Source organism: Camelina sativa, chromosome 2 (genome assembly GCF_000633955.1).
Source record: "Camelina sativa cultivar DH55 chromosome 2, Cs, whole genome shotgun sequence".
Lineage (NCBI taxonomy): Eukaryota > Viridiplantae > Streptophyta > Magnoliopsida > Brassicales > Brassicaceae > Camelina > Camelina sativa.
In genome coordinates this window covers 16,878,896-16,904,233 of record NC_025686.1, presented here as the reverse complement: position 1 = coordinate 16,904,233, position 25,338 = coordinate 16,878,896, and the positions used below count along the sequence as shown (strand labels likewise).

The following is a 25,338-nucleotide window of genomic DNA, read 5'->3' as shown; positions in this document are numbered from 1 at the left end:
TGATCGGAACTGAGAAGATAATGTTGACGTCATCTCAAACGAAAAAAGCCCGCGAAAAAATCTAGCTTTCCGCCAAAAAAACCTATACATACATATATACACATATAAAGCAAATGTATCGGAGACGAAAGAGGAAGAAGAAGAAGAAGAAGATGGAGATTCGAGTGAAGTGTAGATGTGGAGAAGATGAGTGTAGCGAGTGGGCAATCGTAGAACTCCAAGGAGTTGTCGAGACTCAAGCTTCGTTCGAAGGTTCTATTCAGAATCTCGAGATCGGTCGTCTCTGTCATACCGAATCGTCGCAGGTTTCGGTTTTTTTTTTTCCTATTTCAATTCTCTAATCGGAATTTGTAACCACCAGAGATTGATGATGTTGCTCAATCGGTTCAGGAAACGTACACGTTCACGGTGGGTTACCATGAACTCATAGGCTCTAAAGTGATTCTAAAGAAGCCATTACTGGTTTTGAAGAAGCTTCAGTTGGATGATGAAGTTTCAGGGAAAACAACGGAACTTGAAGTTGTTGGGATTATACGAACTAAGATCTTGTTTAAGACCAGACCTAAGCCTCTCATTTCTGGTAACAACCTCTCCCTCTCTTCTGTTCTTGATTGCTTTATGAACTTTAAGCCTTAGATTTGGTCTGATAGTTCTGAGTTTTCTAAGTCACTTCTTCTTCTTTGTTTCAGGAACAAACTGAAACCTCTCTGTTGCTTCATTGTCTCTGCTTGTTTCCTGTCTTAAAAGTGATAAACTATGTAGTCTCTCTGTTCGTTCTTTTCAATGAGTTTGCAAATCAAGAAACTTGATTACATTATTTGGTTTGTAGTACAAAGAGGGAGTAACTAAAATGCTCATGATCTCAAAATCTCAATTGAATTCATAACATTAGTAAAAGGCCGTAGATAAAGAGATTACTAGTCCTACTCATCATGTGAATTTTGATGCTAACCAAAAACAATGCAAAGATTCTTTTTTTATCTACATATATAATCAAAGGAAACCAGTTGGTTGGAGAGTTGAGTTTGCGAGTCCTTTTTCGTGTGTCTATGCATTTGGCACGGGAGCGTACCCTGCACGGGCTCTTAATGTTTCGGTTCTTTTGCTTCTCTCCATCACTCCAACCAGCCATTCTATACTTTCTTTAATTCCTCGCCTGTTCACCAAAACATACGTTTTAAAATTCTGGTGTGTGGCTAAAGTTAGATTCCGGTATGTAGCTAAAGTTAGATTTTACTTACCCATCATATCCAGAAACTGCTTCAAACATGTAAACCCTTTCGTCCAATTTCTTTAGATCCAGATACCGGTCCAGTTCCTCAGCTGACACAGCACTTGGAAGATCCTGCTCATCAATTACAGATTCAATACTATCAGCAACAACATATCAAAGGAGAAGTTAAGCCAATAAATGAAGCAATGCAACTTCCTTACTTGCTTGTTTGCCAATATCAAAAGAGGGGCTCCTTGCAAATCCTCATGCCGCAGGGCTTTTTCTGGTGAAGGCAATTTATATTTTAGTTTTGGCTTCATAATGCTGTGTTTGATGTCAACTTGTGTGCACATACTTACCTAGAGCAGATTTTGAATCTTCAAAGCGTTGTGGGCAAGCGGCATCGATCAAATATATCAATGCATGTGCTTCTTCATAATACTTCTCCCAAATCGACCGTAAACCAGGCTGCCATAATGAGGAAAAGGCTCAGATATTTGGTTAGAAAGACTGATCCTTTTACACAATCAGGATTTGTAAATCAAAACAAACGATCGGAAAGAAACTATATTGCAAACAAGGCTCTATCATATATTCCCAAAAAGAAGAATGCTAACTTAGAGAGGGGAAGAGTTCAAAAGAATCGCTCATGTAACATCTATCTCTCATATCATCTCAATGCAAATGCTCTAGAGTGGTATATGTGACTATTAAATAGTAGAGCACAACAGAACATGATTAACTAGGAACACATAAATAGGCACAAAGACGAATGATCAATTACATGATGTAAGGCATTTCCAACTCACCTGACCTCCCAGGTCCCAAAACACAATTTTAGCATTGGAGACTTCAATACGACCAATATTAAGCCCAACAGTAGGAACAATTCGATCATGAGGAAGACCTTCTGAGATTGAGTATATTGTCTTCAATTTCTCCAAAAACGTCTAAGAGGTATAAGCAAGTACATCAGAGGTGAATTCAGGCAGTACTAACACATGGAAATAAGATAAAAAGAGGAAAAAAAAATTACCGTCTTCCCAGCTTTGTCGATACCAAGAATGAGCACATGGAACTCAGTCTTGCTGAACATGTAACTCCATAGCCCAGCCATAAGAGAAAACATGACTTCCTCCTCCTACTTCAAACTTCTTTAATTACTTTGATCTTCCTTTGGCTGAACCAAAACAAGAGTGAAGCTTATCATCAGTATCAAGATAACTTTGCTTCCTTATCATAATTTAACTAAAGCATAACAGAAGAATCATCAAGAAGTAAATTAGATATCACAAGAATCCATGATCTGACACACATTCACTCACAATAACAAAAAAAAGAACCCCACAATGCAATAATCAAATCTACCTAAGAGACATCAAACTACCAAAACCACTTTGAATCACAAAAGGTTTCAATTTCCAACACCGTAGCAACTAAAAGGGTAGATCTTGGAATAGGTAATGGATCAAATAAGAAAAACCAGTGAATCATTAAGACCTAAGACCTCATTCGCCATTGCACATCAGAAAGATCAAGAGCTAGATCAATATAAGCTCCTTAAGTATGATAAAATCATCAAAAAAGATACTTTTTAACCTTCGATTGAGAAACAAGAAACTGAAGATTCGAAAAAATCCTTACAGTTACTGAAGATCTCGAGAGAAGAACTGACGAAAGATCGAAACTTAGTTTTTTTTTTTCGCACTCCTCCTCCTCCGTCTTCGATTCGATCGTCCTCCTCACTTCAAAGAAACTTCTAAAGCTAAATTCCAAAATTACCCTTACCTCATTCTTCACGCGCTTGATCAAATCCAACGGGTTTTAAGTATCCCATGTGGCTAAATCTGGATGAAACATTAGTCAAAGTCAAATAAACGGACGGCTTCTGTTATATCTCTTCGTTGCTTTTGTAATCAAGAAGAACACAAAGGCAGGTCTTAAAAACTTGCGATCGAGACAGCAAAAAATAAGTTGCCGGAGATTCTGAAGATGGCCGAACCAAAGAGGTAACGTAATTTTCTTGTTTCGATGGTCACAAGAGATCTACCTTTGATTTTTAGTTTTGGTATCTGTAGAACAAAACGTAGGCTAGGGTTTCTTCACAGTGTCTTTGAGGATATGTTCTTAATCTGGGAAAGTGATAAGCTTTTGATATCAATTGGTTCTTTGAATTGAACCCTTTTTTTTTTATTGAAACCATTACTCAGCTAATTTGATAAGTTTAGGAGTTGTTTGCTTGAGCTCAATGATCCTGATTACTACTGCTTCATTGTCTTTAAAGGTTTTGTTGTGATTTTGAGTGGTCACTTTATACCATTGTGTACATTTCTTTGAAAAAGGTAGCAGATTAAATTGATTTAGCTGGATTATTAGCCTTAAGTATGTTTCTCTATTTCAGAATTTTCTTTCGTTTGTGTCTATAGCTTACTGCATCAGAAGTGTACCTTTCATGTGTTCATAGTAACATCAATTTCTAAGCCAATCGCTATGTTAATTTTGTGGAGGGATGAAACATTCATAAATATTAAGTTCTAAGCCTTCTATGGCGGTCTTTTTATGAAAAAAGAAATGGAAGAGGGAGGTCTTACTGTGTTAATGTTCATGGAACTTTATTGTCTTTAGTTTGATATTGGAAAGAGAGATGACCTTTGTATATAATGTATTATAGTTTCTTGTGGAATTAGTCTCTCTTGTGCCATATTAAGGATGTTTTTTGTTTATGGCAGGGGGCGTGTACAATGGGATGAAGCTAATATAGTGGAAATTGAATCTAACAAACCTGTTAGGCAGAAGATTACTGAACCAAAGACACCCTACCACCCGATGATTGATGATGATGGTTTGTCTATTTCTCTTTTATTTGGTTTCTGTTTCTATATGCACATAACTTATGATACACATTTGAGCAGACGTTTATATGTTTATTCCATTTTCAGATACATACTTATCATCATATGTATATTGATAAATTGTAACTAAGGCATTAAGTAAAGTGTAAGCGAAAAAGATTTGCTTTCAAGGTTTGTATAGTTCTGAACGAATTAGAGCTGGCTGAATTTAGGAAGTTGAACAGTTGCTAGTTACTACTCTTATATGGGGAAACCTTGTACCTGCTATTGGTTGGTTTATTTGAAAATCTTTCATTCTAGACGTAAGATTAACTTGAATTAGTTCTGTTTTTTGTCTTCTAATTTGTGTCAAATAATGCAAATATACACTTTCTAAATGGTGTTGCCTGATTGATTGTACCAGGTTCTCTGTCTCCTAGAGGAAGAGCATTTGATGAATGCGTTGATGATATGCAACGTGCAGAAGAACTGAGGAACAGTCTGAATGATGCAGCAGCTTCCTCCAGTAGAAACTCTAGCCAGGGTTCTGGTGGTGGTGGCTGGAGCTCGTCTGACGAAGAAGAAGCAGATCCAATGGATCAAGATGAAGAAGGTCCTCCTCAAAAACCAAACAAATACACTGTCATGTTTTAGGTTCCTTTGTTAGATCATCTCCATATATATCTGTTTTTTTTTCGTGTGTAACTCACAGGTCCGGAAAATGGGAAAAATGCACGTTTCAACGCACACCGCAAAGCACACTACGACGAGTTTCGGAAGGTGAAGGAACTGAGATCCTCAGGGTCCTTCTACGAAGAAGAAGAAGAGGAAGATCATGATGGTGCAAAGGGGAATAAATCAGAGGCAGTAACAACAACCTCACGACACACGAAAAGCGGAAACAAAGAGTTAGATGCAGGCACAACAACTGTATCAGAGAAGTCATCTTCACCCCCGAGTTAATAATATAAAAACCTCTCTCTGTTGAATCAAATTTGTATTACTCTGGTTCAGGCTTTACAGAGCTCTCTATCTCTACTAATCTGAGTTTTATCTACTTGAATCCTTCTGAAGTTCTGATAAAAGAAAGAAAGAAGAGAAAAAAAAACCATCAAAATTCTGAAATTATGTTATTGTCTTTATACCAGTTTGAAGCAGTTGCTTACAAATTACAATCACTTCTGTTCTTCCATGTTCTCACGTTGTGTTTTGTTTGATCATCTTTGTATCTCTCTGTATTGTGTTCTTTGGTTGACATAAAACCGAACCAAACCGGAATCAATTATCCGAATCGAACGGTATAAATATGGAAAAATGTTTTGCAGCTACTTAGACTATGCTCTAACACATGTGCACCCATACAGACAAAATAAATGTCAGCTTAACTACTTGATCTATCCTTATTACATAAGGACATGAATAAATTATCACAAGTTATGTGTGGAGCACCATAACCATAGATTCCGATACCGGCCCGGTGTACGGAGCGGCGGAATCCGGTACCGGAGCTTTGGTCCGTTATGACCCGATTATCATCAGAGCACACACATTACTTTGTACATTTGACACCCGAAAAACTTTCTACCAGGATACGTTTTGACCTGGGTTTACTAAAAAAATAATCGGGTCAAAAATTATAATTGGGTCATAACGGACCAAAGCTCCGGTACCGGATTCCTCCGCTCCGTACACCGGGCCAGTATCGGAATCTATGGTTATGGTGCTCCACACATAACTTGTGATAGTTTATTCATGTCCTTATGTAATAACGACTATTACATAAATCAAGTAGTTAGACTGACATTTATTTTGTCTGTATGTGTGCGCATGTGTTGGAGCATAGTCCAAGTAGCTGCGAAACATTTTTCCTATAAATATTTGTAAATGTGGTCCAAATTGCACGATTGAAGATTATTATTATTAACACACATCAATGGCGAGCAAGAAAGCTCAAGAAATGGCGGATCTAGCTTCTCAAATCTGCAATCAAATCTCCTCTGTCTTCGCCACCACAACCTCTCCATATCCACCACCACTCGACCTCCTCGTAACAGAGCTCGCCGCAATCTCCCGCAACAGCAACTCTCGTGTCTTCCTCTACGGAGTAGGACGAGAAGGTCTCATGCTAAAAGCCTTCGCGATGCGTCTTTCTCACCTCGGTCTCTCCGCTCACGTAGTCTTTGACATGACCACACCACCAATCTCATCATCCGATCTCCTCATCGCTTCAGCTGGTCCTGGAGGATTCTCAACCGTCGATGCGATTTGTTCTGTAGCTAAATCGAACGGTGCTAAGGTTCTACTCCTCACTGCTCAGCCGGAGACAGGTTCTTGTCTAAAACATGCCACGGATGTGTGTTACGTACCTGCTCAAACTATGGCGAGTGATAACGGTGGTGGTGATGCGGGGGAGATAGGTGAGAAACGTTTGTTGCCGATGGGGAGTGTATATGAAGGAGCTTTGTTTGTGTTGTTTGAGATGGTTGTTTACAAGTTAGTTGATGTTTTGGGTGAGACTCCTGAGTCGGTACGTGCTCGTCACACTAATCTTGAGTGACGTATGAATTTTATTAGCACGCTGTGTTGTTTTGTATGTTTAGGATCTTGATTTTACCTAAATTTTTAATAATCTAAAATAATTTATCCTCCATTGTGTGATGGTTATTTCTTGGCTGAGTATTTTGATTGTTATTTGTCATTTCCACGAAAGCAGCATATATGACCTCTGGGGTTTATGAATTTAAACAACAATCAATCTATTAAAAAGTTCATTGCCTATGATAGAATATTGATGGAATCCATTGTTTTAATCTTTTAACTGAATGTAAAATTATATTTAATCGAAATTCTTACTATGAATACACTCCCCTATTGTTTACTTTCTTGAAATGAAATAGAATATGTTTGAAACATAAATCAAATTTTACTCTTGTTTTACGCCATGGGACGTGTGACTAACACTCTTATAAAACTACCTCGTATTTATGGTTTCCCATGATCCTAGATTACTCTTAAGTCTGTTTCAAACATTTTGTCAAATGATTATATTATAAAATTTGGTGTCTTTTTTTTTTTTCTTTTTCCCAAGAGTGTCTTTTATTGATTGAAGCCTAGTTTAACAGGCCAAAATTACAAGCCAAAATTACCAAATCTACAATACAAACCCAATAAAACAAAAACTCAATAAGATAACTCTTGGATATGGAAAGCTCAAATACAACACATAACACGTGGCTATTGGAGAACATGTAAGAAGACACGTGGAAAAACGAAGGGGTGGAAATCTCCGATCTCCAGCAGTTGCTGTGTCGCCGGAAGGCAACTATCCCAGCCGAAATCACCAGAAAACTGAATGCTCGACCGATCTTACTCTTTGCCCAAAGATTTAAAGGCAAGATCCCAGTTTAGGTTGATGAGAATAAGACTCCACTTAGCACAATCTGAAAATCTTCTTCATCTTCGATTAACAGCTTTTCTATCGTCAAGGTTTTTTATCTTAAAAGCTTCCACCATTGAACCTGCAAAACAAACAAACTACCTCTATCCAACCAGTATCGGCATATGGATTATACCATCAATTGCTTTAATTGCTTCTAAATCATCCCAAAGAACTAAGAGAGACACCAATCCACAACTCCCAACCAGATCGAGCCCCTTAAACAAGGGAGGACCAACGAATTACAAACTCGGATTGAAGGAGATATATGCAATTAAAACCAATTGAAACCGATACACAATTAAAATACAAGGAGAGAAAAGAAAGAAAAAACTAAATCCAAAAAAAAATCGGATCCAAAAGTTGATACTCGCTAGAAAACGACCAACGAATAGCTAGAGACAAAGCAGAATATCTTCACTATATAAGCTGAAAGATACCGGAAACAAAGCCAGCCAGACGTGTTAATTGGAGCCACCTATGCCAGAAGCAGAGCCGGCCAAAGGTGCTAATCAGAGCCACCTATGCCGGAAGAAAGCCGGCCGACGTTGCTAAAAAAGCCAACGATGCCAGATAAAAGCCAACCATCCCACTATAAAAGCTAGAGATGTTGGACAGAAGCCGGAAAACACCGGACGGCAAAACAAACATTCTCTCTCGCTAAAAGATTTTAGAGAGATAAGAGAGAGAGCATGTTCCTCCCAAAGAACTTTCCCAAACCCTAAAAAATTGAGCCATCTAATTAAAATTTGGCGTCTATCTTTACTTTTGTATGGAATCCACTTTATATTGTACTCCTTTTAACAGGATTGGATCCGCGTAAAAAGAACTTTAAGAAAAAATTAGAAAATGCATTCCTAAAAATTACACACTCACAATGTAAAGATTGCATTTGTAAAAATTACAAACTCACCAGTAATAATACAAAACGATAAGGTTGAGCTAAATTTTTTTACATGTTCTGACCCGTTGAAAATTACATATGTATCTTCAAAATTGAATTTGATTAATTACTCCAATAATTGTTATAGGCAAAGTAGACCTATATATCAATTTTAAGATGTTCTGACCCACTGAAAAACTACATATATCTATAAAAATGAATTTGATAACTACTCCAACAATATAGCAATGATGGAGAAATCGATCTATGGTTTGTCATAAAATAAAGAGAGAAAATAGATTTAGAAAATACTATAAAATAATTAATGTAAATATATTAATGTAAATATATTTGAATAATAATTTTATTTGTATAAAATTACTCTACAATTAGAAATAGGATTTATATATTCAATTAAATATTATTAATATTCCGAATTGATGTTTCAAACAAATACAAAATTAGGAATACATTAATTTGTTTGAATCTTGTGATCATGGCTCTCCTTTCTTTAACCCGTTATTTCCTGGGGCATATTTAAGAAACTAAACTATAAATTTTGATATAAGAAAAAAATCAAATATATATATATAACCTGAAAAAAAATCAATATAATTTTTTCAGATTGATAGTTATAATCTGAATGATACTTAGGTAAAATATTGAGTGAAATCGTATACATACCCATATCACATAAGAACATATGGGTTTGATATCATTACAATTTTAGATGTTCCTGCAAAATACAAAAAAACATTAATTTACATAATATTGGATAAAACAACTTATTGCAAACATATCGAGGGGATGATTAAAGGTACATGAATTAAGAGGGGGGTATTAAACTTGTTTTTTAGAGGATTTTAAGGTATTTTTAAAATCACTTGTTATTCAATTGATGATTTTTAAAAATCTTTTAAAATCCTATGTTATTGAACTTATGATTTATGTAAAATCATTTAAAATGATTCACAATCTCTTGTTATTCAATACATAATTTTTAAAACTCACTTAAAATCTACTGTTATTCAAAATATTACAACTTTTTAAAATATAGCTACTTTGAATGATTTTAAGAGACTTTTCATCTTTTTTTAGTTGAAAAATGTGACTCATATAATCACAGCCTTCAAGATGGAATTTTGAAGGATTTCCAAAATTCTTTTAAAAACTCTGTTCCTGCAACTGGCTATAACATGGGTTAATCTAACCTCATTGAAACAGGCTAAGTAACGATCCTGCAACTGGTCATCACCTAAATGCTTTGCTGCAACAGTACCAAGAGCACGTACACCAACATGACCACATATAAATGTCACACGCCTGTTAAAAATTACACTCATCATGCCTCAATTAGCCTGTTATAAAATTAGTCATGATATCTCTTCATATGGCTATTAAATAAAAGAGAGGACTTTACTCAAAATCTCTTGAAACTACATCACAAGCCTCAACAATCTCTAATAAGACTTGAACAAGAGATAAGCCATCCCAAGAACTCCAATGTACAGCTAATAGTCACGAACACGCTTTCCAGACCGTTCTCATGTCTCCAACACTACCTTAAGAAAAAAAAAAACCAGAGAATTGAAAACATAGAACAACAATTTCAGTAGCTTTCATACCGAATCCAATATCAAAAACTTATGTCAAACTGAAGACTGAGTTTTACCGTATCTTTGAGGCTTAAAGCAAGTCAACGAATCTTTACCTCCGGTAACAGTTTCCTCATCTCCGACGGACTCTTCCTGTACAAACTTCGGCATCTCGTTTCGGAAGAAACGTTCTCCTATCTCTCTCACTCTCACTAAGCGGTGATGAACGACGAAGTGACAGTGACACACATCATTGCATCAAAAGCTGGAAAATTGCCAATTCTTCAATTCAAGAAAATACCAGTTCTTCAACTCAAGCAAACGTCAGGTCACACTCGGAATCGAGACACCAAATGTGTCTTCTGACACAACTCAGAATCTACCTAGACTTTTAATGTCTCGTGTGAATTGGAGGTTTGAAGCATAATGATATTCACTTCTTGTTTATCAAAAGACCATTTTCTCGTTTACTCTAATGTGTTTTTTTTTGCAGGCTACCAAAGATAATGAGATATCAATAATGTTATTTCTCGTTTAATAACGAAGAGGATGGCTTGTTTTGAAATTACTCAAAATCTTACTCAAATCTTTTCAATACCCCCTCTAAACAAATAGCTATAAAAACTAATTGAAAAATTACATGAAATCGATTAAAAAGTTATATTACCTTAAGAGAAGTGATTTGCTCTACACACCTGAAAAAGATTATAAAAATTAAAAAGATTAGCTATGACATATGTACTAAACAATGAGGATAATAAATCGTTTTCTTGCAAATTCAAAATAAAAAAACTTGCAAATGATAAATTATCTATAATATAGATGAACAACTATGATAATAAAAATGAAAAAGAGATACTTTCAAGATGCAAATGATTAGGGGTCTCAAAATGGGTAGAAACCCATGGGTTTACCATGTTTGTCTATTATTTTAACGGATATGGATTAAGTTTTTATACCCATATAAATAAATGGATTTTGATGGGTTCGTCCAATGGGTTCGTGGGTTTATCGGGGTAAACCCATTAGGGTTATGGGTTACCAATGGGTTGATTGAAAAAAACAAAAATAATATATATATATATGCATATAATATAATATAGATATATATTAATATTTAAAATATTTTCTTTTTATAACTAATTTATGTAAAATATCTAAAATAAATGTTAAGTTTTTCTACTTTGCTAATAACAAAAAAAATAAACAATAATATATATGTCAATGAAAAGACTAAAATGAATGTGAAATTTTTCTATAATATTTAGAAATTAACTTTTTAAGGTTGAAAATTTTGGTTGGGTTTTAATTATATTTTATATAAATATATTATAGATTTAATATCAATTATTTTATTTTATTTTATTTTTATATGGATAACCCATTTAGCCATTGAGTTTTATATAATTGGGTTTGGGTATATAAATTCAATCCATTATAATAAATAGGTCGGGTTGAACCCGCCCACAAAAGTCTCTAACCCATGTGGGTATGGATCGGGTCAGGTTGGGTTACCTATTTTGACACCCCCTACAAATGATCGATTATCAATTATCAATTTATAGGCTAAGAAGAGTCGGCTAATAATTATCACAAATTAAGTTTAATAAAATCAGATCTTTTGAATTTAAAAATATAATGCAATGAGAATATATGTGGAATATTGTGTATTACCTGTTTCGATTATATATATGGGATGCACAATATTTTATTGTATTAAAAATGTTTACATATGTAAAATTTGGATTTTAAATGCTTGATTTTAATTTAATAAATTATCTTAAAATATGTCACCAAATTAAATAGCTTGATTTTATGGTAAAAACTTTAAATGATTTCCAAATTTTTTGGATAGATGTTATTTTTAAATTATATTATCGTTATTTTTAATTGTTATGTCAAGTGCTAATTATTTGGATGATTGATTTTATTCTAATTTCCTTATTATCTGTAAACAATTTTTAAATATGGTTAGTTCTTCATAATCCAAATAATTAACATTAAATATTTTTTAGGATTTGAATATAATAGTAGTTGTTACGTTAGATACAAAATCTTCACCATTTACATTTTTTGGTTACAATCATTTATGAATATTATATTATTTAAATTATTTCTTCTTTCAATATTTTCGAAATTAAAATTTGGCGTCTATCTTTACTTTTGTATGGAATCCACTTTATATTGTACTCCTTTTAATAGTTTTATACGGTTTAATAGTTTGTGGATGATCAAATTACGACATATGCACAATTAATGGTTTAAAAGCATAAAACATTGATCAACTTTTATAATGCACTTTAAAGCCATCTCTAGTTAACTATTATACAGTATAAAATAAATTCAATATTTTCACATCACTAGTTTTTGACTATTGCAAAAGGTGAAGCTTTAACAACATTCTGTTCAATTTATAAACCAAAAATTCTATTAAAAAAACAGCAAAATATAAAAACACAGTCCATACTTTTGACTTTTCATGCAAGTACTAAGAAATACTTTTTAATTGTTTCACACTTGTTTCCAAATAATCAATTCACGTTTCCATTAAATCAACTTTATTTTTCACTTTCATTTTCAAAGTGTTAATCTCTAGTATTAAATCATAATTATTTCGACACTGGTTGGAGCTAGAGAATATAGCTATTAGTTTATATTATAATCCCAAATTTTTGTGTAATTTGATATAGATATGTCCAAAAATAGTAATATTGTATAAATCTAGCACACTTAATCTATTAAATCTTAGTTGTATCTCATTAAAGTGACAAGCTTTTAACAAGATTCAAAGAAGCTATAGTGTGTCATCTGATGAACCAATTGAATTGGCCAGCAAATCAAGCTATTAAACCCTTGATTTATGAAGGCACAAAGGAGTTCCAGATATTTCTCACACCAAGTGAAAACCTCATCACCCAATAAACTATCCACATTATCCATACGAGCATCTATATTCTTGGATAGTCCATATTCTTGGATTGAATCAAATGATTGATATGAAGATCCATGTAATCTATTGTTCAAGCATGCCAGTGAATGAGAGATATGATACCACTGAAAAGAAGTTGCTTGATTTTGGGAAATTTAGAAGCTATTTAGTGAAAATAGAATAGTATCACTTGAATTGAAGCGTTGTACATAGTTTTACTTATTTGAAATTAAATCTCGCTCGATAATATATAAATGTAATTTTTTATAATTTATATTATAATACATAATATAATTGTATTATACTAAACATAATTTATATTATAATTTTTTAATTTGTTGAATCTCACTGTTGAATAACACAATCTTACTCGCATAAATTGGTGAGCAAAATATGTACACGGTGCATATGAAACATCAGCTTGTGCCCGAAAATGATATATATCTATAATCGACAATATTTCTAAGAAGCTTTGTTATCCTAGTGGTATAAGCAGTAGAAGAGAGTCTGAAATGTCCCGAGTTCGACGCTCAAAACGCTTACTTACTTGTCTTTTCATTAATTTTTTTTTTTTTAACAGGCCTAAAAAAAAGTATGGAAGATTACTTTATACTTCACATCATCTTCTTCTTCCACAAGAGAGAGAGTCGAAGAACAGAGTGACCGAAGAAGAACAATGCTTGAGATTCTTGGAACTTACAGGAATCTCACACTTCAAATCCTACTATCTGCCTTCTTAGCCCTAATCCTCTCATTCGTAAAAATCTCAATCATCTTCCTCCACGGTCTCTGTACCTACATCCAACCTGAAAATCTCAACCAAAACAACAACTCCGGAAACGGACTCCGACCCGCGATTCGACGACCATCTAACACCGAGGATCCGAAGTCCAATGTCGAAGTCAGGAGAAGAAACAGATCCAAAGATAAATCCGAATTCGACGAAAGCAACGCCCAGATCTTTCGAATTAAGCTCGATGAAGATCACCTCAGATCTCGAATGTATTTCACAGAGTACAATTCGCTTTTCGTTTTATCCTTCTTAACTGTTTCTTGCTTTCTTCTTAACCGTTACTTCGGTGTAGAGGAGACTCATGGAGTGTTAGGGAACGGTTTGATTTTTCCGCTTGTTCTTGGGTTTGTAGCTTTGTGTAAGGTGTTGGTTGCTTTAGGGAAGATCTCTATTGAGAGATCTGCTTCTAAGAAATCTGAGAAGAAGCTTAGTTTGATTTTTGGGGGTTTAGGGTTTGTGTTTGGGATTATCATCAGTGCTGGTGTGTTCCCTAAAGGATTTGATTTTCAATTGGGTTCTGTTGATGCCTTCTCCTGTATTGTGATCTCGTTTTCGATGGCTTGTATCTGTGGGTTTCTTTATATGCCTGCTGGGAGAAGTGCAAGGTCGTTTTGGATTGGAACTGATCAGATTAGGAGTAATCTGTCGATCATTTCTTGTGGTTGGTTTGGGAGGATGGTTCTGTACGCGAATTATATCGTACCTGTGTTCACTTCTTTGCTTTGGATTCATCCCTTGGCTGAGATTTTAGTGAAGAGAACTGGAAGTAGTGGGTTGGTTGGTAATGTAGGCTTGTCGAGTGATGATTTTGTTGAGTTTCGGGTGTTGTGTTTGTTACTGTCGGGTTTGCTTCAAGCTATGGCTGTTCGTCCTAACCTTCAGATGTTTTTGAACGAAGCGGTGCTTTCTTGGTATCAGAGATTACATGGAAGTAAAACTCCTGATTTGGACTTTAGCCGCGCGAAGATGTTTCTTCATAACCATTACTTATGCCTTGTGGCTTTGCAGTTTTTGGCGCCATCGGTTCTTGTGATTCTTTTCCTCGGCTTGTCTCAGATTGACTTGAGCTCTTTTGCTGTGGCGCAACTGGTATGTGGTTCTTTGCCTTGTAGCGATTTCGTTAAACAAGTTGGTTTGCTGATGTCTTGGTGGGTACTGTTTGTTTGGTCGTGTTTTACTTCGGCAAGTCTTGTCTTTTATCGTCGAGGTGTCTTGTATGTTTCTTGAGAAGTCTGTAGCTTTTTTTTCCCAACGTTTTTTATGTATCAGAGGAAAATGGCAGAAACAACAACAACAAATCAGTTTTGCATAATATAAAACTTTGGTCCATTCGTTTCTTTGTTCTACTCTACTTGCTACACTCTCACAAAATGTAAATTATCCTGTTGTCTCTCCTACACTTTGACAAAATGTTTCAGACAGAGAAACAAGATTAGAAAGTTAGCTAAGCAGGTATACGAAGAGCGGCTCTGATCTTGTGAATGGTGCATGCGATGAGGTTGTTAACAGTTTCAACAGACTCCACGTTGAGTTTTGCACTAGGTAGGCTATTCACTAATATCTGAAATCCTACAGTCAGGAGACATCCTTTGCTTTCTTGATTCACCAAACCGCCGTTGGTATTGATCTGGTCAGACAATGATGATCCGTCAGGCAATATCGAGAACCCCGATGGAAGAAGCGCCACATAAGCTGAATCTCCACCGCTCATTACAACGTTCATAGATGGAATATCAACAGGTGCGTAAACCACCAGTGCACCAGAAGCGTCATTCCATGTCTCTTGCAAGATGAGCATACTACTCTCGTTTTGATCCTTCCCCTGCAATTAGGTCTAGTCAGTAACCAAGAACAGAGATTTATTAGGAATTAAATGAACAGAGATTCAGAAAAGATTATAAACTCACAGCTGCACGAAGAAGAGAGACGCAGCTTCCTTCGCGTTGCCCTTTAGGGACGAGAAGCGTGGTTTCCATTGAAGCACCATTAGACAATATATCCCACTGGTTTCTGCATTTACCATCACACAGAAACTCAAAGAGTCTCTGCTGAGTCACTGGTAGCCAGAGAGACGTTGCGGCGCTCAGGACAATACCAGACGGCTCAAGACTCTTCCTAGTCAGTATCCTCGTGTCCTGTCCCACGTTCTCAGCATTAAGCTTCTCCCATTTGTGAACTGACGAAGCAGTTATTCCCGAGTAAAAGTTGACCTTCATACGCTGTGCCAGCTTAAGTATACTCTTAGTTCCAGCAAGTGACAAACCTATCAGAAAACATTCTTGAATGATTTCTCTCTTTCAAATCTAAACATTTCAAGATTCAAAATGCAGAGAGAAAATAAAGAGAAAGAGAGAAAACCTGTGTGATCTTGAGAAGACAAAAGGTTCGTGAAGCTTTCGCATTGTCTCTGTAGAGTCGCGAGCCATTTGGTTGCGCCTAACCCAACTGAAGAACCAAACAACGGTTGGTAAAGCGAGTGGATGTGACTCTCTTCATACTCTAAATGTTCAATCCATGTCACCTGTTAAAAGTCTCTGTGTTAAACCATATGTGGGACATTGAGTTTGTTACCAGTGGTAATAACTCATTTTACTAACAAATGTTTACATAGTAGATGAACAACATACCAAAAGTTTCCATCGATCAAAGTAAACAAAACGAGATATTATTGTTTTTAATTATAAATGTATATAGCCTAGATTTAGCCCAGACAAAGAAGCAAGATTTGCCTTGAAAAATGAAGCCTTTGATATGAGTTTAAAATTTCTTAAAGGAATCTTTTAGAGTTTTATGATAAGATATACAGAAAGGCTTCAGGTTCTCAGGCTAATTTGTCGACTAACCAAACTTCTTAACTATAAAAAATTCAAGAAAATCTCACGCAGATCCATGACATCAAATTGACAAGTTACCTTGGAGCAACCATTGCCTATGTCTTGTATGATGCAGCCTGAAGGAAACCTCTTAGAGCCACCATAAGACTTCAAGTGCTCATTTTCTCTGTTTATATCATAAGAAACATCAACGACCGCCCACAAACCATCTCCATGTTGCTTGCAATATCTAAGAAACTTCTTCTGTCTGATTGGAACTAATGGAGACATCACTTGAAACTCTGCTTGCATCTGTCCCAAACAAAAAAGGATCATTGAATTAGCAAATGTGGCCAAAATATATAATCTTTATGGTTCTTGAGAAACATACCAATTGAAGTGAGCCGTTTCTAGATCCATCACTACCGTTGGATATCACTTCAACGGTTGATGCAACTGCGACAATACACTCAAAAATCTCTGCCCATTTGTTCTGTAACAACCCAAAAGCAAAGATGAAATATTTATCAGTGAGTGTGTGCACCAATAAAAATAATGGTTACTAGAGAGTATACAAGTTTCTCATACCGTCTCCATAAGAGAGTCGACTAAAGCCACACTATTGATGAGAACTAAACCAATTTCTCTTGTACACGCAGGTCTGACTATTGCTTCTTTCTCACTCTTTGAGCTCCATAAAGGATTGTCCAATTCAGCTAACTTCAACAACTCATCCATAGCCTCCATGGTAAGATCCATAAGCATCAGTGAAGTTCCACCACTGAAGCCATTCCCTATAGGCAAATGCTGTGAGCCATTCCCACCATTTGAAGGCTGCTCAAGTGAAATAGACCCACCAATGAATCTGTTTGCTAAAGCACAAATCCTATCAAGCTCGTCCTTAAGCTTAGCGTTCTCAATCCTAAGTTGGTGCTGCTCAAATGAAACCTCACCAGGTATAACTGCTCCACCACAATCAATACATAAAGAACCTCTCATTGACTCTTTAAGGAAACTGTTTTCGAGACGCAGCTTTTCATTCTCTTGTCTTAGAATCACATTCTCATGCCTCTCTAGTTGTGTCTGGTCAATATAAAAACAACAACATTCCCATAAAAATCACAACTTTTTCATTTCAAATACTGAGATAAAAAGTACCTTCATTTGAGTTCTTCTGTTCTGAAACCAAAACTTGATTTGCTTACTCTCCAAAGTAAGTTTTTTTCCAAGTTCCAACCTTTGCTTTTCATTAGGATGAGGACACACTTTGAAGAAACTACAATCAGAAAATAGCAAATAGTACATATAACTCAAAAACCAATTGATGAAAATGAGAAAATTTAGATGCTTTTGAAAAGAGAAACAACTTACGATTCGAGTTCTTGAATCTGGTAAGAAGTGTGCCTATGGTATCTTGTCCTCTTCTTCTTCTTCTTGTTAGGGCGTTGTTCTTGTTTATTCTCATCACCAGACATTGCATCAAAGCTATCATCATCACACAACGATCTACTCTCAAACTCATCATCTTTAAGCCTTCCAAGATAAAAACTTGGATTAAAATCTCCTCTAGACATATCAACATCAAGATCACCGTTCATTTCCTCTTTCTGCAACCAAAAAAAAAAAAAAACAGACAATAATCTTGCTTTAGAACAAAACAGACAAAGCCACGAGTGAACTTGTAACATAATGCAACAACTCAACATATATTTTGTATGGTCACTGTTTCTACTCTTCTCAGTGTTTAACATTGCTTGTTCAGCAAGTTTCATACCTTTCAATCAATACACAGAAAATTTCTGACGACTAAACAAGAATTAAATCTTGCTTTAGTCTATATCGTAAGAGTGAGATCAGCAAAATGAAAGAGAAAAAGGTGTCTAGTCTAGCCTCCTTTGTTATATCATATGACTTTACCCCTTTTTTGTTCAAAACTCTGTTTTTGTCTCTTTCTCTCTCTCTCTTGACAATTTTTACTCAACGGGTCCCAAAAACACAAGTTATATATATACATACACCTTTGACCTTTTTAATCCCTATTCCTTCGAAGAATGTCCTAGATAGGTGAAAAAAACAAAAAAAACGAAACCGTAATTTTACTTAGATCAAGAAAGCTTCGAATTTGACCTAATGGGTTTCTTCTTTTGTCATTTTCCCTCAAGATTTTGACAATTTAGCAAGAAAATTAAAAAAACAAGCCTTGAGCTAAAAAGCCTAAAAGATCTAGTTTGACTCTTCCTCACCATTTCTAAATTATTTTAATTTTTAACCATGGGTAACTGCAACATAAGATAAACTAAAATATAAAAACCCAACTTTTGCTAATTTTTTTTTGCTTCATTTAAAACTGTAAACAAATGTAAAGGAGTCTTTCTTGAATTTGACAGTTTTAAATTAACATATAGTATTGTGTCTTTGGTTTAGAGATTTAGAAGACTTCAACCAAGCACTTCTGGCTAAACAAGCCTGGAGAATCATACAAGAACCTAATAGTCTTTTTGCTCAAGTTATAAAGAGTAGGTATTGTGTTGAGGTTGACTTTCTTGAGGCAGGAATTGGGGAGAGACCCTCTTTTGGCTGGCGTAGCATTGTCCATGGCAGAGAGTTGTTGAAAAAAGGGTTGAAGAAGAAAATAGGAAATGGGAAGTCTTTCAAAGTCTGGTGGGATCCTTGGATCTTTGATAATTGTTGGCGAGCTCCCTACAGGAAAAACACATTGTTTGATTGGGACCTGAGAGTCTCTGATCTAATCAACAGTGAGTCAAGAACTTGGAACTATGAGATCCTGGATTCCATTTTCCTACCCAATGATATAGAATGCATCAAAAAGCTGAAGCCGATCATCAGTAATGAAGACTTCTGGTGTTGGGATCATACGAAGAGTGGAGAGTATACCGTCAAGTCGGGCTATTGGCTGGCGAGCACTTTTAAGAACCCAGAGCTGCTAGAGGAAGCAAAGTCGCAACCATCTCTCAATGGCATCAAACACAAAGTTTGGTCTCTTCAAACTGTTCCCAAAATCAAGGCGTTCCTCTGGAGAGCAGTTAGTGACGCATTGCCGGTGACTGATCTGGTTTTGAAAAGAGGAATTAAGCTGGACTCCAGATGTCAGACTTGTGGCAAAGAGGGAGAATCAATCAATCATGTATTGTTTACTTGCACTCTGGCTAGGCAGGTATGGGCATTATCAAACTTCCCCTCTCCCCCAAATGGTTTTGACGAGCTCTCAGTGCATTCAAACTTCCACTATCTCTATAGAATAGCTAAGATCTCAAGTGTTCCTATTGAGACTAGAAGGTTATTCCCGTGGATTCTTTGGAGATTGTGGAAGAACAGAAACTCCTTCTTTTTTGAAGCAAAAATGTTCGATCCTCTTGATACAATCCTCAAAATCAGAGAGGATGCAGATCAATGGAGCTTATCTCAACAGGTGAACATTGAAAGCGAAATGGAGGAAGAAGCAAAGGAACATCGGAATGTTAACTTGTGGAAACCGCCACCTGCTGGATGGTTAAAGTGTAACATAGGCACTTCAAGAGGAAACAAAAATTTGGTCTCAGGAGCTGCCTGGGTTCTTAGAGATGAACATGGTTCAGTTCTCCTACATAGCAGAAAAGCCTTGGAGAGTTCTATGAATAGGGAAGAAGCAGATTTTCAAAGTTTCTTATGGGCTGCCGAGAGTATGATCAGCCACAAATTCTTGAAAGTGATCTTCGCTTCTGAGTCTGCAGCACTGACTGGGGGGATTTTAAGACCAAAAGCTTGGCCATCTTATGCACACCAACAATCAGAATTGCTTCTGCTACTAACTAGAATACAAGAATGGAGAGTACTTTTTGAGAAACCAGATTCAAATAGAGGAGCCTCTCTCATAGCTCAAAGTGTTCCTGATCATGCTTTATTGCAATCTTATGTTTCCATTGGGGATCCCAGATGGTTACATGAACTCTTTGAATCTGAGAGATTCTTTTCCTCTGTTTAGGTATGGGTTTCATCTCCCTTAATGGCTAACTTGTTAGAGCCTACTTTTTGGAGGGTTAAGTCGAGTTTGTTTAAATCACTTTCCCGTAGTAGCTTTTGATCTCACTACAAAGCTACACTTATGTAATCCCTTCTTATTTGAATGGAAAATCCAGATGACAAAAAAAAAAAATTAACATATAGTATTATGTTGACAATATATAAAGAAACAGAGGGAGATGAGCGTGTGGCCCGAGCTCGTGATGTCCGCCGAGCAGTTCAACTTGGAGACGCGCTAACAGTATTGTTACGTCACACGCGTTTTCTGGTAGCATGCTAGCTAAAAGTAGTCTCATGAAACGATCCTGATTTACAGATATACTTCCATGATAAAGCAATTATCCATACAACTCTCTTAATTAGCCGTACCGGTTTAAACATATTACATGTGCTCTTGGGCAAACTAAAAAAAAAATGCCTCTTAACCTATAGAAAAACTTACTAATTATTTTTTTGGTTTTCTTTGGTTCATATAAATTTTTTTTTTGTACTCCTTTCTAGCTTAAAATTTTTTTTTTGTGCCTCTTTAACTTGCAAAGTTTTTTTTCGTGCCTCTTTTAACTTACAATTTTTTTTTATGCCCTTTTTCTTATACGTATATGCCCATTTAATTTATGTACCCGGGGCGGTCGCACTGCCCGCCCACCTAGTTAAGCTGGCACTGTTAATTAGCCTTTACAAATTAATAGGTAAATGTTGAAACAATAAACTACACGGATTCGAATTACCAAGATCACTATATATCATCAACCTCTCTTCAATCCTCGACGTAATTACTTACTTCATATAGAAATCTACCACTTTTTAGAAATTATTAGATTTTAGAAGCCTGTTAGGTTACCCTCAATGTCTAAAGTTTGAAGCCCAAAAATAAAGATTCGTTTTATTTTATTTTATCATAGTTTAATCAAATGTAAAAGCAACTTCTTTCCCATTGTGGTTTATAGAACTTCCTAGACTTGAAGTCACTGCACGGCTGATCTGCCTGTAGGATTCATTTGTCAACGTGAAGTTCAACCATTCAAGTTTTTTATTTTATTTTATTAAGTTAATAAACCATTTAAAAGAGAGATTATAATTTCACTCCAATATTATTCATTTTTTAATTCCAAACCCATTGGTTTTACAGCGACGAACAAAAGCCAAAAACAAAAAAAACAACAACTCAAACTCCGAGTTTTTTATTCTTAGATGTATCCATCTCCGTGATCTCTTGTCATGCTTCTCCTAAAGCAAGAAATAAGAGAGATCTTAGATGCATAAATTATGCATATATAACAATCAACGTAATAAATGTTAATTATATTGGTAAGCTTTTTAGCCACTTACATATAACGTTTTGAATTGATATGGGAAGATCCATATCAACTGCAGGAAAGTGTAGGGATGTTGCAGCGAGAGGGAAGCCTAGAGGCAATGCGGAACGTGTTGCAAAGGCATTCGTTAGGCACTGCCTCAAGAGCATTGCAACACTCTGCACTCGGGTTGGTCCTGTCAGCTCCAGGAACCACAAACTCACCACACACGTTCAGTCCACTCAGCTGTGCATTGCAGCTCTGCCCATCGACCACCGTCGCTGCCACCACAACGAGCATCACCATCACTGTCACCTTCATGATCAACTTGGAAGAGCTGGACGAGGCTGCCATCTTCTGTTTCTTTATCTTATGCAAATATGATTTTTGATAATGTGGGGTATTTTTGTTTGATCTATATAAGTGTTTAGGGTTCTATTGATGTTTATATAGAGTGGAAGAGGATTGGATCTTCATATGGTAAAGAGCGGGTCTAGGTTCGTCATCTGTGAGCTACCTAACGAAAGAGGTCACGCTAAGGTGCACCTTTTTTTGTGTGTGTGTGTGTGTCAATGTGTGAAAGTGAGAGAATATGCATGCTTGTGAATTCTGATTCCTTAGTTAATGTTTTGTTGATATATTCATTTTTATACATGTATATATACATATGGATATGGTATTTACTATTCAGTATTCACTATAAGAAAAGAGCAAATTAATTTATATACTAGGTACTAACCCGCGGTATACCGCTGGCTGAACATTTTCATTTATGTAAATTTGTAATAATTTATTTTATTATTATATTATTTATATTCATTTGTGATCATAAATTCAGTTTGCTTATATAATTTTTGTATTTTAATTTTTTTTTATTGAAAATCTTTGTCAATAAAACTCCAGAATTGTAACAATGAATAAAATTGTTTAAACATTTGTCAATAAAATAAAACAACATCCTTGTTCTAGTTCTAAAATAAGTAAAAAGATTGTCACATTGACAGATTTGTAATTTAGGATTTATAGCCATTTGCCTAAAGATATTCGGTAAGTTTCCGTTTAATTTGAATCATATAATATCTTTATATAGTTCTATAAACTCTGTTTGTAAAGGATATATATAGTAACATGATGTGTAAATGACTTAATCTCTGGTAGAACACTATATAATTGATGACTTAAATATGAGTTCATTTTTATAGTGTTAATGTTAATAATTTTTATTCTGGATATCAATAATAATATGTGTAATTAGCAATAATATGACTTTTCAACCTTTCAACATTACTCTTTTTTGTTATTAAAGGTAGCTGAAAACTTTATCCTTATTGAATTTGAAAAATTTAAAGAAAATCCTACTAATTTAAATGAAAACAAAAAATAAGAAAAACCAATAATGTAATGAATAAAATGTGAGTGACTAATTTTTCTAATAATAATATTAATAGTTTTATTTTATCATAGCAATAATAATATGTGTAAATAGAAATCTATGATTTTCAACATTTCAACATTACTCTTTATACTATATGGTAAATATATATGATACTATATGGGATTAAAAATCTAAGGTGTTTCACAAAACTGATATATTTTTTATTTGGTCAATGTATCCTACTTAATTCGATTGAGTATCTACGTAACCTAGGATTTTCTGATTAATTAGATAATTAAATGATTATTAATTATTAATTATCTTTATAATACTCTCAATGATTTTAGCTTCTACTGTATTTAAATATTTCTAATGGCATTTGAACGTAATTTTTTATACTTTTTAAAGTTAGTTTATTTTTTGTACTTCTCAATTAATATAATAGGATTTTAAGAAAATGTGATTGTATTGACGAAGGTGTGTCAATTCATCCCAAAAGCTTAAATGATTCCCTTGAAGTTTGAGGTAGAAGAGGATTTTTGTTTTATTTTTATTACAAACAGAAAAACATTTTACGCCTATCCGGCTTTAGATAGAAGAGTTAGATCCAAGAACCTCAATATGTAAGGGCCTAAATAACCAAAGCGTATCCAATCAAGTTGGAACAGAGGTTTAGTGAAATACTAACAAACAAACCCCTTAAACAAAGGTTTCTTCAGATTAGTGTTATTAATTATTTAACTTTTCTATTTTTGATAAGAATGTAAGTATTCATTTCACAGTGAAAGTTTAAGTTACAGTGTTACACATGAAACATAATCCTTTTGTAACATCCGCGAACCAATTTTTGTTGTTTTGGTGTGAGTATCGATCGATACCCTTGTGGCATCGATCGACACCACTATTTCTGGGTTCGTCGGGTTTGTTTTAATTCGCGATTTTAGTTTGGTTGGCTTGGTTTAGTTATCTAAACCGAGTATATAAGTGGAGAAGCGACAAATTAAGGGTTTTAGGGTGTCTGGTCGCCGTTTGCAGAGATAGAGAGAGAGGAGAGAGCCTATTGTGGTGTGAAGGAGATTAAAGGAGAAAGATCAGAATCGTTAGGGTTTGGGAGGAAACAATTTCGGCATATCAAATCGTTCTCAAAGGTAATGAAATTTGGTAGGTTTATTACCAAGTCTTTCATCGTCATTCGCCTTTTTACAGAATTAGATTTGGATTTAAACTAGATGAGTTATTGGCAGTTTCGTGAGACACGTTTTCTCAGACGCGAGTTGGGACCATCGGAGATTGTAACTGAGATCGTGGTCTCGTGTTGTGCCTGATCGTGCTAAAAATTTGTGGAAAGCTTCGTGACGTCTAGGGGTAGCTTTTCACCGGAGCGATTTGATAGTTAACGGTTGGTTTTTATTTTAGGGATTCGTCTTTGAGACTGTTCTTTTCTGATGTTTCTGTCCAGTTTTGCTATAAGTCGTTTTTGGTTGTGTGGCTTGTTGTAGGGCGTTGCTGGGCTGTTTCAGACGTTAGGAGAGTCTCAACTGGTTGTATTCGTTGTTATAATCAGTTGATAAGGTGAGTGCATGACCATGGCTTATCTAAGCCTGAGAATCCTTTGTTGTTCTTGCTTGATTGGTGGTGCTTTGTGGTGTTGTTCTTGCTTGATTGGTGGTGTTAGTGGTGTTGTTCTTGCTTGTGGTGGTTGTGTTATGGTTCTTATAGGTTCCTGAAGGTTTTGGGTGAGGTTGGAACGGATTAGAGATGATTGGAAACGGAGGTTCGTCGTTCGGATTCGTGCAGTTCACGTCTGCGAAGGGAGTGTCGATCGACACCTGTTAGGTGTCGGTCGACACCATGTTTGGCCAGTGTCGATCGACCTGGTGTCGGTCGACACCAAGTTGCTTGTTTCGTGATTTTCCTGGTTTGTTTGTGTTTGGTTGTTATTTGTTAAGCATTGGTTTCTCAGTTGCGTGTGTATAGCCCAGTAGATGGGAGGATTGCCTCACTAAGTATTTGTGATAATACTTACGCATCTCAATTGTTGTTTGTGGTGTGCAGGTTTGTGACGTGGAATCATGGCAATGAGGAGGAGGATGATCTAGGGTCTCGTTTGTGTGTTATTGGATTTGTTGGTTATGTTGTTGGAACCTTGGTTAGT

General features: G+C 35.5%; 7 protein-coding genes and 1 long non-coding RNA gene across 9 annotated transcripts; 4 read left to right on the top strand and 4 right to left on the bottom strand.

Annotated features, from left to right (window-relative positions):
- LOC104727228 (chromosome transmission fidelity protein 8 homolog) lies at nucleotides 122–817 on the top strand. Its single transcript, XM_010446282.2, has 3 exons — nucleotides 122–305; nucleotides 391–580; nucleotides 690–817. The coding sequence occupies exons 1-3, from the start codon at nucleotides 153–155 to the stop codon at nucleotides 698–700; spliced, it is 354 nt and encodes a 117-aa protein (XP_010444584.1). The 5' UTR covers nucleotides 122–152; the 3' UTR covers nucleotides 701–817.
- On the bottom strand, nucleotides 843–2,966 carry LOC104727218 (ADP-ribosylation factor-related protein 1-like). Its single transcript, XM_010446272.1, has 7 exons — nucleotides 2,858–2,966; nucleotides 2,250–2,393; nucleotides 2,023–2,163; nucleotides 1,573–1,681; nucleotides 1,435–1,496; nucleotides 1,242–1,345; nucleotides 843–1,156 (listed from the first exon to the last, which is right to left on the bottom strand). The coding sequence occupies exons 2-7, from the start codon at nucleotides 2,340–2,342 to the stop codon at nucleotides 1,048–1,050; spliced, it is 618 nt and encodes a 205-aa protein (XP_010444574.1). The 5' UTR covers nucleotides 2,343–2,393; nucleotides 2,858–2,966; the 3' UTR covers nucleotides 843–1,047.
- LOC104727215 (protein phosphatase inhibitor 2-like) lies at nucleotides 3,115–5,236 on the top strand. Its single transcript, XM_010446260.1, has 4 exons — nucleotides 3,115–3,222; nucleotides 3,943–4,055; nucleotides 4,469–4,657; nucleotides 4,757–5,236. The coding sequence occupies exons 1-4, from the start codon at nucleotides 3,206–3,208 to the stop codon at nucleotides 5,005–5,007; spliced, it is 570 nt and encodes a 189-aa protein (XP_010444562.1). The 5' UTR covers nucleotides 3,115–3,205; the 3' UTR covers nucleotides 5,008–5,236.
- Nucleotides 5,863–6,708, top strand: LOC104727207 (3-hexulose-6-phosphate isomerase-like). The gene has a single exon (XM_010446245.2). It carries the CDS (start codon nucleotides 5,978–5,980, stop codon nucleotides 6,599–6,601), a length of 624 nt encoding a protein of 207 aa, XP_010444547.1. The 5' UTR covers nucleotides 5,863–5,977; the 3' UTR covers nucleotides 6,602–6,708.
- On the bottom strand, nucleotides 7,215–8,275 carry LOC104727201. The gene is made up of 2 exons (XR_758194.2): nucleotides 7,921–8,275; nucleotides 7,215–7,698 (listed from the first exon to the last, which is right to left on the bottom strand). It is a non-coding gene; the product is annotated as an uncharacterized LOC104727201 (long non-coding RNA).
- On the top strand, nucleotides 13,490–15,017 carry LOC104727184. Its single transcript, XM_010446216.2, has one exon. The coding sequence runs from the start codon at nucleotides 13,564–13,566 to the stop codon at nucleotides 14,905–14,907; it is 1,344 nt and encodes a 447-aa protein (XP_010444518.1). The 5' UTR covers nucleotides 13,490–13,563; the 3' UTR covers nucleotides 14,908–15,017.
- On the bottom strand, nucleotides 14,920–18,091 carry LOC104727191 (homeobox-leucine zipper protein HDG7-like). 2 transcript variants are annotated; one of them, XM_019235629.1, is made up of 8 exons: nucleotides 17,865–18,091; nucleotides 17,652–17,769; nucleotides 17,082–17,576; nucleotides 16,885–16,986; nucleotides 16,593–16,805; nucleotides 16,039–16,201; nucleotides 15,588–15,958; nucleotides 14,920–15,502 (listed from the first exon to the last, which is right to left on the bottom strand). In XM_019235629.1, the coding sequence occupies exons 1-8, from the start codon at nucleotides 18,089–18,091 to the stop codon at nucleotides 15,125–15,127; spliced, it is 2,067 nt and encodes a 688-aa protein (XP_019091174.1). In that variant the 3' UTR covers nucleotides 14,920–15,124. The 2 variants fall into 2 exon arrangements, with proteins under 2 accessions (XP_019091174.1, XP_019091179.1); XM_019235634.1 differs by having other exon boundaries at nucleotides 15,588–15,943.
- Nucleotides 21,574–22,217, bottom strand: LOC109127636 (protein 108-like). Its single transcript, XM_019232672.1, has 2 exons — nucleotides 21,843–22,217; nucleotides 21,574–21,740 (listed from the first exon to the last, which is right to left on the bottom strand). The coding sequence occupies exon 1, from the start codon at nucleotides 22,160–22,162 to the stop codon at nucleotides 21,878–21,880; it is 285 nt and encodes a 94-aa protein (XP_019088217.1). The 5' UTR covers nucleotides 22,163–22,217; the 3' UTR covers nucleotides 21,574–21,740; nucleotides 21,843–21,877.